The sequence below is a fragment of the Molothrus ater genome, chromosome 39 (genome assembly GCF_012460135.2).
Source record: "Molothrus ater isolate BHLD 08-10-18 breed brown headed cowbird chromosome 39, BPBGC_Mater_1.1, whole genome shotgun sequence".
NCBI classification, from domain to species: Eukaryota; Metazoa; Chordata; class Aves; order Passeriformes; family Icteridae; genus Molothrus; species Molothrus ater.
The window spans coordinates 1-10,414 of NC_071666.1; the positions used below are offsets into that span (position 1 = coordinate 1).

At 50.2% G+C, this 10,414-nt stretch overlaps 1 protein-coding gene and 1 non-coding gene across 3 annotated transcripts; both read right to left on the reverse strand.

The window, feature by feature from the left end:
• Positions 1 to 2,621: 2,621 nt before the first annotated feature.
• TRNAL-AAG (transfer RNA leucine (anticodon AAG)) lies at positions 2,622 to 2,703 on the reverse strand. Its single transcript has one exon. It is a non-coding gene; the product is annotated as a tRNA-Leu (tRNA).
• A 755-nt stretch (positions 2,704 to 3,458) lies between these two features.
• On the reverse strand, positions 3,459 to 10,337 carry LOC118700851 (tripartite motif-containing protein 10-like). 2 transcript variants are annotated; one of them, XM_036405428.2, is made up of 11 exons: positions 10,284 to 10,337; positions 10,100 to 10,120; positions 9,642 to 9,662; positions 9,508 to 9,528; positions 8,565 to 8,714; positions 7,488 to 7,508; positions 6,588 to 6,608; positions 6,441 to 6,461; positions 5,838 to 5,858; positions 5,732 to 5,752; positions 3,459 to 4,568 (listed from the first exon to the last, which is right to left on the reverse strand). In XM_036405428.2, exons 8-11 carry the CDS (start codon positions 6,448 to 6,450, stop codon positions 4,054 to 4,056), a joined length of 567 nt encoding a protein of 188 aa, XP_036261321.1. In that variant the 5' UTR covers positions 6,451 to 6,461; positions 6,588 to 6,608; positions 7,488 to 7,508; positions 8,565 to 8,714; positions 9,508 to 9,528; positions 9,642 to 9,662; positions 10,100 to 10,120; positions 10,284 to 10,337; the 3' UTR covers positions 3,459 to 4,053. The 2 variants fall into 2 exon arrangements, with proteins under 2 accessions (XP_036261321.1, XP_036261322.1); XM_036405429.2 differs by lacking the exons at positions 9,642 to 9,662; positions 10,100 to 10,120; positions 10,284 to 10,337 and having other exon boundaries at positions 9,508 to 9,635.
• Positions 10,338 to 10,414: the final 77 nt, after the last annotated feature.

Genomic DNA, 10,414 nt, shown 5'->3' on the forward strand with positions numbered 1-10,414 from the left:
CCGGTCCCGTCCCCGCCGCGCCCCGCCTGCCCCCAGTGCGGCAAATCCTTCACCTCGGGCTCCTCCCTGCGCCGCCACCTGCGCTCCTCGCACGGGGGCGGCGCCGCCGCGGGCGCACCGGGGCTCACCTTCACCTGCTGGCGCTGCCGCGCGCCCTTCCCGTGCGGGGCGGCGCTGCGGGAGCACCTGGGCACGCCCGGCTGCCAGCGCCGCCCGCACCGCTGCCGCTCCTGCCCCAAGCGCTTCGCCTCGGCGCGCTCGCTGCGCAAGCACCGCAGGACGCACCTGGACGGGGCGCCGCGCTGCCCGGACTGCGGCAAGACGCTCACGTCCGAGGCCTCGCTGGTCACGCACCGCCGCATCCACACCGGCGAGCGCCCGTTCGCCTGCCCCGAGTGCGGCATGGGCTTCATGGCCGCCAAGTCGCTGGGCAAGCACCGGCGGGCGCGGCACTCCGGCGGCTTCATCTGCTCCGAGTGCGGCCGGAGCCTCTCGTCGCACGCCGCGCTGGTGGCGCACCAGCGCATCCACACCGGGGAGCGCCCCTACGAGTGCCCCGACTGCGGCAAGGGCTTCGCGGCCGTCAAATCGCTCAGCAAGCACCGCAAAATCCACCGGGGCGCGGCGGCGGCGGCGGCGGCGGCCGCGCCGTGCCCGGAGTGCGGGGCGGGGAACGGGCGCTGCCCGCACCGGCGCTGGGTCGGCGGGGACAGCCCCGAGCGGCTCCCGGGGCTTCCGCGGCTGCTCGGGGACAGCCCCGAGCGCGGGGCGGGGGTCCCGGCGCCCCCTTGGCCGCTCAGGAACAGCCCCGAGGGGGGCCCGGTGTCCCCACGGCTCCACGGGGACGGCCCCGAGCGTGGGGCGGGGGTCCCGGTGCCCCCTCGGCTGCTCTGGGACGGCCCCTCGGGGGTCGCTGAGCCCCTTAGCGACGGCGCCTCGGGGGTCCCGGTGTCCCTGAAGCCCCTCCGGGACAGCCCCTCGGGGGTCCCGGTGTCCCTGCAGCCCCTCGGGCTCAGCCCCTCGGGGGTCCCGGGGGTCCCGGTGTCCCTGCAGCCCCTCGGGCTCAGCCCCTCGGGGGTCCCGGGGGTCCCGGTGCTCTCGCAGCCCCTCGGGCTCAGCCCCTCGGGGGTCCCGGGGGTCCCGGTGCTCTCTCAGCCCCTCGGGCTCAGCCCCTCGGGGGTCCCGCGGCGGCGCCGCCCGGCCTGCGAGCAGTGCGGGAAGGCGTTCCGGGACGGGGCCGCGCTGCGGCGCCACTGGCGCGTCCACACCGGCGAGAAACCGTTCGGCTGCAGCGAGTGCGGGAAGAGCTTCCGCGCCAGCTCCAGCCTGGTCATCCACCGGCGCACGCACACCGGGGAGCGGCCGTACCCCTGCTCGGGCTGCCCCAAGAGCTTCGTGTCCCGCTCGTCGCTCATGAAGCACCTGCGGACTCACCTGCGCCGGGAGCCGCCGCCCTGAGCCCGAGGGAGAGCCCGGGGCCGGCCCCGCCGCGGGTTTGGGCGCTGAGCCCCGGGGATTTGGGCGCTGAGCCCCGGGGATTTGGGCGCTGAGCCCCGGGGATTGATGGACAAACTTTGGGTGCTGAGCCCCGGGGATTTGGGTGCTGAGCCTCAGGACTGGAGGGATTTGGGTGCTGAGCCTCGGGGATTTGGGCGCTCAGCCCCGGGGATTGATGGACAAACTTTGGGCGCTGAGCCCCGGGGATTTGGGCGCTGAGCCTCAGGACTGGGGGGATTTGGGTGCTGAGCCTCGGGGGTCGGTGAGATTTGGGTGCTGAGCCTCAGGGATGGGGGGATTTGGGTGCTGAGCCCCAAAATCAGGGGGATTTGGGTGCTGAGCCTCGGGGACTGATGGAAAATTTTGGGTGCCCACCTCAAGGATTTATGGACAAAATTTTGGGTGCCCGCCTCAGGGATTGATGGACAAATTTTGGGTGCCCACCTCATGGATTTATGGACAAAATTTTGGGTGCCCGCCTCAGGGATTGATGGACAAATTTTGGGTGCCCACCTCATGGATTTATGGACAAAATTTTGGGTGCCCACCTCAAGGATTTATGGACAAATTTTGGGTGCCCACCTCAGGGATTGATGGACAAATTTTGGGTGCCCACCTCAGGGACTGATGGACGAATTTTGGGTGCCCGTCCCAGGGCTGGAGATGCTCCTGTACACCCAAGAATTTAGAAGCTAAAAATGGGGTTTTTTAGCTTTTCACCACCAAAAATATTCCGATATCCGCAGTGGAGGTGCTGGAGCTGTGGGGGTCACTGTTCCCCCGGGGGTTTCTCCATCTGGATCACGTTTTTATGGATTGTCCCAAACCCGCATTTCCTTCCCCAATTCCCCCTGCTCCAAAATGAGGTGAAATAAAGTGGAATTGAGATTTTAGGAGAGCGGGGGCCATGGTTTGATGGCTCGGGGTTGGGGTGGGAATGTGGGACCCCCGTGGGGAGGGGGCTCCCCCCCCTCCCCAGGACCCCATCCCGGGGGTCTCCAGGGTGAGGAGGGTGGAATTGGGATGAAATTCTCACATTTTGGTAATGCCGAGCCCCGTTTTCCCCGGGATAAACGCCAAAAATGGGCGGGGGGGGCTCCCTCCGGATGTGCCCAAAATTGGGCTGGCAGCGGTGGGATTCGAACCCACGCCCCCGCAGGGACTGGAGCCTTAATCCAGCGCCTTGGACCGCTCGGCCACGCTACCCCTGGGGAAACCCCGTATATCGGGGAAAACCCCCAATATCGGGGAAAACCCCAAAAATCGGGTAAAAACCCCCAAAATCGGGCAAAAACCCCCAAATCGGGCAAAAACCCCCAAAATCGGGCAAATCCCGCAAATTCATCAATCAGGGGAGGGGTGGCAGAGGGGAAGGGTCCCCCCGGTGCTGCTCGGCCCCCGCCGAACCCCGTGATTTGGGATGTTGTGAACAGGAATCAATTAACGGAATCAATTACCAGAATCAATTAACGGAATTACGGGAATCCGCCCCATTCCAGCGCCCCGGGGCGGGCGTCCCTGCCCATGGAGGGGGGGTCCCGTTCCCCTCAGACCCCTCGATGGATCCGAGGATTTAAATCCCCGCGGTTTTACCTCAACACAGCCGGGAAAAGGAAGCTAAACCGCTCCGGTTTTGCAGGGTTTATTACCGGGGGGGGATGTCGGGGTCACCCCAGGGGGACAGGGGACACCCCCTTGTCCCGCTGTCCCCATGTCCCAGTGTCCCCATGTCCCAGTGTCCCCATCCCAGTGTCCCCATCCCAGTGTCCCCATGTCCCCATCCCCAGTGTCTCCATTTCCAGTGTCCCCATCCCAGTGTCCCCATGTCCCAGTGTCCCCATCCCAGTGTCCCCATCCCAGTGTCCCCATGTCCCCATCCCCAGTGTCTCCATTTCCAGTGTCCCCATCCCAGTGTCCCCATGTCCCAATGGCCCCATGTCCCAATGTCCCCATCCCCAGTGTCCCCATCCCAGTGCCCCCATTTCCAGTGTCCCCATGTCCCAGTGTCCGTCCTGCTCTGTCCCAGTGTCCCCATGTCCCAATGTCCCCATGTCCCAGTGTCCCCATGTCCAGCTGGAGGTCGGGGTCCCCTCCAGCCCCCTGAGCTCTCTCTCCATTTCTGGGCAGAATTCCTCGAATTTCAGGGTCACTGCACGCGGAAGGGGGAGTCCAGCTCCCCCAGAACCAGGACATGACCCAGAACCAGGACAAGATCCAGAACCAGAACCAGAGCCAGAGCCAGAACCAACACCAGGACCAGAGCCAGGACCAGAAACAGGACCAGCCACAGTCTCCTGGGAGGGGGTCTCCATGGAGGTGTTTTGAATCACTGAACAACGGAAATCTCCCCCAGCCCCAACGAGAACCATGGCCTGATGCTCTCCATGGAGGTATTTTCAGGCTCACTGGACGATGGAGATCTCCCCCAGCTCCACCCAGAACCAGGGCTGGAGGTGATGTCCATGGAGGTATTTTCGGGCTCACTGGACGATGGAGATCTCCCCCAGCTCCACCCAGAACCAGGGCCTGATGCTCTCCATGGAGGTGTTTTCGGGCTCACTGGACGATGGAGATCTCCCCCAGCTCCACCCAGAACCAGGGCCTCACCTCCTCCCCTCCGAAGGCCGCCGTGGGGAAGGCGAAGAGCGGCCGGGCCGGGCCGGGCCCGTCGCCGTCGAAGAAGGCCACGCGGCCGCCCTCGTAGTCCAGGGCCACGCGCAGGCGGCGCGGGCAGCGGCCGGGCAGCGGCGTGGGCGGCTCGGTCAGCGCCCGGCACAGGCCGCCCCAGCGCTGCAGGGCCCAGACCCCGCGCTCGGGGCCGAAGGCCGGGCCCTGGCGCGGCACCGAGGCCCGGCTGACGCCCGCGGCGCAGAAGGGACCCCCGGCCACGGCCACGGTCCAGGTGTGGCGGCCGCGGGTGAAGCCGGGCAGGCCGAGGGCGCACGGGGAGCACGAGAAGCGGTCGGGGCCTGGCTCGGGGTCGGGGCCGCCGTAGGCCCAGCGGGCGGAGAGCGAGTCCGGGGAGAGGACGAGGCGAGGGTGGGAGGTGAGGGGGTCCAGGGTGACCGGGGCTGGGGGGTTGAGGGGGAAATAATGGGGGGAAAAATGGGGGGAATGGTGGGGAAAATAAAGAGGGGAAGATGGGGGGAAAAGAGGGTGGAAATGGGGCAGGAATGGGGGGGGGAAATAGGGAAAATGAAGGGGGGAAATAGGGGGGAAAATAATGGGGGGAAAATAAATGGGGGGAAAATAATGGGGGGAAAATAATGGAGGGGGATATGGGGGAAAAAATGGGGGGAATGGTGGGGAAAATAAAGAGGGGAAGATGGGGGAAAAGAGGGCGGAAATGAGGGGGAAATAGGGAAAATGGAGGGGGGAAAAAGGAGGGAAAATAATGGGGGGAATAATGGGGGGAAAATAATGGGGGGAAAATAATGGGGGGGAAAATAATGGGGGGGATATGGGGGAAAAATGGGGGGAATGGTGGGGAAAATAAAGAGGGGAAGATGGGGGAAAAGAGGGCGGAAATGGGGGGGAAATAGGGAAAATGGAGGGGGGAAAAAGGAGGGAAAATAATGGGGGGAAAATAATGGGGGGGGAAATAATGAGGGGGAAAATAATGGGGGAAAATAATGGGGGGGAAATAATGGGGGGGATACGGGGGAAAAATGGGGGGAATGGTGGGGGAAAATAAACAGGGGAAAATGGGGGAAAAGAGGGCGGAAATGGGGTAGAAATGGGGGGGGGAATAGGGAAAATGGAGGGGGGAAAATGAAGGGGAAAATGAAGGGGAAAATGGGGGAAATGGGGGGAAAATAATGGGGGGGAAAATGAAGGGGAAAATAATCGGGGGGAAATAGGGGGGGATAGGGGTAAATGGGGCGGAAATAATGGGGGAAATGGGGGGGGAAATTTGAGGAGGAAATGGGGAAATATGGGGCAAAAATAGGGGGGAATTGGGGAGGGAATAGGAGAAAATGGGGGGGAATGGGGGGAGAAATGGGGGAGAGAAATGGGGGAAAATGGGGAGGAAAAAAGGGGGGGAAATGGGGAAAGGGGGAGGAGGGAAAGGGGAAAAAAGAGGAGAAAAAAGGGAAAGGAGGGGAGAAAAAAGGGAGCAGAAATGACAGGAAAAGGAGAGGAAAATGGGGGGAAAAGAGGGGAAAAGGGGATAAAAAAGGTGAAAAGTGCCAATTTCTGCCCCTCTCCATCCGCCTTTCCCACAGGGACTCACCCACTTGCTCCTCGTCTTTCTCTAAAATGACAGAATTGGTAAAAAATCCTGGAATGGAGCAGAGGTGGGGAGGGAGGGAGGGAGGGAGGGAGGGGAGAACACTCACGGTGCTCCTCGAGGCACCACCCTGCAGGAAACCAGAAAAAATCAGAAATAATGGCAGTGAGGGGTGAGGAAACAGGGCGAAAAAGTGAAAAAAAAAAACGAAAAAAATGAAGGTAAAATTAAAAAATTAAAATAATGGCACTGAGAGGTGATAAAACAGGATGGGGAAAGTAAAATGGAATAAAAAAAAGAAATTAAAATGAAAAAAAAAAAGAAAAAAAATTGATGTAAAATTAGTAATAATTAGTATAGTAATAGTAATAAATTAGTATAAAATTAGTAATAATTAGTATAGTAATAGTAATAAATTGTAATATTAAACAGTGATGTTAATAGTAATAAATTAGTATAAAATTAGTAATGAATTAGTATAATAATAATAATGAATAGTAATATTAACTAGTAATATTAAGAGGAATTAATTAGTATAAAATGAGTAATAAATTAGTATAGAAATAGTAATAAATAGTAATATCAAATGGTAATGTTAATAGTAATGAATTAGCATTAAAAATAAAATGAACAAATAGAAATAGAAATAAAATATAAAGGAAATAAAACGGAATAAACCAGAACCAAACCAGCCCCGGGCCTGGGCACTCACAGATCCTCATTCGGGATTCCTCTGAAAGGAGAAAATTAATTGGGATTAATGAAGAGATTAAGGATGAAAACAGTTGCTTGAAATTAATTTTAAAAATCAATTTTTGCAGCCGAGGAAACAGAAGAGTTTCCCCCCCCCAGGACTCACCGAGCTCCGCGCTCAGCTCCGCTGGAAAAGGAGGAAAAATGAGAATTTCCATGATTGGGAGGAACCCCATTGCCAGAATTCCCATTTCTCCAGAACTCCATTTCCAGAACTCCATTCCCAGAATTCCATTCCCAGAATTCCATTCCCAGAATTCCAGTTCTCCAGGATTCCATTGCCAGAATTCCATTGCCAGAATTCCCATTCCTCCAGAATTCCCATTTCCAGAATTCCCATTCCTCCAGAATTCCCATTTCTCCAGAACTCCATTGCCAGAATTCCCATTCCTCCAGAATTCCCATTCCTCCAGAATTCCATTTCCAGAATTCCATTTCTCCAGAATTCCCATTTCTCCAGAATTCCCATTTCTCCCGAATTCCCATTTCTCCAGAATTCCCATTCTTCCAGAATTCCCATTTCTCCAGAATTCCATTTCCAGAATTCCATTTCTCCAGAATTCCATTCCTCCAGAATTCCATTTCTCCCGAATTCCATTTTCCAGAATTCCATTTCTCCAGAATTCCATTCCTCCAGAATTCCCATTTCTCCTGAATTCCATTTCCAGAATTCCCATTTCTCCAGAATTCCCATTTCTCCCGCATTCCCATTTCTCCAGAATCCCATTCCTCCAGAATCCCATTCCTCCAGAATTCCCATTCCTCCCGAATTCCATTTCCAGAATTCCCATTCCTCCAGAATTCCCATTCCTCCAGAATTCCCATTTCTCCCGAATTCCCATTTTCTCAGAATTCCCATTCCTCCCGAATTCCATTTCCAGAATTCCCATTCCTCCCGAATTCCCATTTCTCCAGAATTTCCATTCCTCCCGAATTCCCATTTTCCCAGAATTCCCATTTTTCCAGAATTCCCATTTCTCCCGAATTCTCCTTTTTGGGCACTCACCGATCTGCCTGTCCCGTTGTTCTGGGGGAAATCGGGCAAAATCCAGGGTAACGTTATCGAAATGTTGTCACAAAGCACAGATAAATAAAATGTTTGTCCATATGTAAAATATCTACACATTTAACATTACATCTATAATCAAATTTTAGAATCAATAACGTCTTTGACTGGATAATACATTAAAATATAATAAAATACAATGTTTAACATATTTAAATGTATGACAAATTTTAAAGGAGAATTATTTAAATACATAATATAGTAAACCAGTAGAATATGGAAAGTGCAGCAATATCTACATAAAATTTAGAAAACATGAAATATAATTATATGCAATATTTTATGTCTGTTATAAATATATTGTGTAATATATATGTTCTATGTATTACATATATAATATAGTTTTATATATGATTAACTAATTATATATAATTATTTTATTTATATTGATATTACATATTATATATTATATATTACATATTACATACAATATATTACATATTACATATTACAAATTACATTATTATATATTACATATTACATATTACATATTACATATTACATATTACATATTACATATTACATATTACATATTATATATTATATATTATATATTATATATTATATATTATATATTGTATATTGTATATTATATATTATATATTATATATTATATATTATTATATTTAATTGTAATCCATTATAGTTACATTTAATACTTAGTATATATAATATATACAATTAATCAACATAATATGTAGTATATTTCTACATTATATATAATATATACAAAACATTGCATATATATATATAAATATATATATGCAAAATCTGTTATTTTTCTATTTTACTAAAATATATTAATATATATTTTAAAATAGATATAAATAGAAAACATGCTAATTTCTAAACCAGAAAAAGAACAGATTTTACATTTATAAGCCACAAAACCACGACTGCTGGAACACAGCAATGACATTATTATTTATAATTGATATCGTTATAATTTACGTGATTAGTAATGAATATTTGTGTTGTTAACAATAACTTAAATCTGCTCTGATCCTTTTCCCTCACCCAGCGCCTCCGAGAGCTCCGCTTTGAGGAGAAAAACCCAAAACTGCTCAGTTCCGAGGGCTCCGTGGCCAGAACGGGCCCAGAGCCCCCAAATTCCTGGGGTCGAGGGGGGGAAAGGGGCTCACGCACTCGTCCGGGCGTCCCGGGCTCCTGAAATGGGGAAAAATGGGAGAAAATCCCGATTATTCCGATTATAATGGGGGAAAAAAGGAGAAAATCCCGATTATTCTGATTATAATGGGGTAAAAAAGGGAGAAAATCCCGATTATTCCGATTATAATGGGGTAAAAAAGGAGAAAATCCCGATTATTCTGATTATAATGGGGAAAAAGGAGAAAATTCTGATTATTCCGATTATAATGGGGGAAAAAGGAGAAAATCCCGATTATTCCGATTATAATGGGGGAAAAAAGGGAGAAAATCCCGATTATTCTGATTATAATGGGGGAAAAAGGGAGAAAATCCCGATTATTCTGATTATAATGGGGTAAAAAAGGAGAAAATCCCAATTATTCTGATTATAATGGGGAAAAAAGAGAAAATCCCGATTATTCTGATTATAATGGGGGAAAGGGGGAGAAAATCCCGATTATTCCGATTATAATGGGGAAAAGGGAGAAAATCCCGATTATTCTGATTATATTGGGGGAAAAGGAGAAAATCCCGATTATTCTGATTATAATGGGGGAAAATCGGGGCCAGAATCGAAACCCCTCACGTTCCAAACCCCGCTGATTTCCGTTGTTCCCGGGAAATGAGGGGATGACCCTCTGAGCCAAATCTCACATTTTTATCACAAACCCCGAGCTTTGAGTGAAAACGGCGAATTTTTAAATCCCAGCCCCCAAATTTTAGCTGAAAATCCCAATTTTTGAATCGAAATCCCAGATTTAAATCCTCCCCCACCCCGGAATTTGGGCAGATTTTGGAATTCTGGACTCACCCAGCGCCGCCCTGAGCTCCTCTGGAAACCAAAGGGAAATTTGGGGTAAATTTGGGGTAAATTTGGGGGAAATTTGGGGTAAATTTGGGGGATTTTTCCTTCAGCTCCACCCCAGAAATGGGAACCGAACCCACCGAGGTTTTTGTCGACTTCCCCTGGAAAGAGGGAAGGAAAAAACAAAGTTAGAATCATTTAAAATAATTTAAAACAATGCAAAATAATTTTTAAAAATTTAAAATTACCTGAGAGGTTTATTATTTATTTATTTATTTATTATTATTATTATTATTATTATTATTATTATTATTATTATTATTATTATTATTATTATTATTATTATTATTATTAATTATGATAATTACAATTATGACTACGTTTAATTTAATTTTTAATTTTAATTTTAGACTATTATTATTATACTTTAATTTTAATTTTAATTTTTATTTTTATTTTGCTTTTTTAATTTTATTTTTATTTTCATTGTTATCATTAAGTTTGGTTTCTGGCCATGAAAAAACCTCGGAAAATGCTCCAAAAAATGTGGTTTTTTTTTTAAAAATGGATTAAAAAGGAAAATTTTACAGTTCCTTACCAGCTTCTTCCTTTATTTTACCTGGAAAGACACAAAAATCGGGAATTTCCATGGGGTTGGGGATTTTTGGGGAATTTTCCTTCATTTATTGCACCCAATTCTGGGGGAAACGGCCCCAAAGATCAGCAGCAAAATGGGGGAAAAAAGGGAGAATTTGGGGCTGGGGAAGGAGGGAAGGGCTCACCCGGGGCTGCTGCTTCCTCCTCCTCCTCCTCCTCCTCCTCCTCTTCCTCCTCCTCTTCCTCTTTTTCCTCTTTTTCTCCTTCCTCTCCCTCTATTTCCTCCATTTCCTGTTTTTCCTCTTCTTCTTCTTCT

Coding starts and splice junctions, on each gene's coding strand:
- LOC118700851 (XM_036405428.2), bottom strand. Junction 5,753..5,837: donor GTGGTGCCTCGAGGAGCACC/GTGAGTGTTCTC, acceptor CTGTCATTTTAG/AGAAAGACGAGGAGCAAGTG. Junction 4,569..5,731: donor GAAAGACGAGGAGCAAGTGG/GTGAGTCCCTGT, acceptor TCAACCCCCCAG/CCCCGGTCACCCTGGACCCC.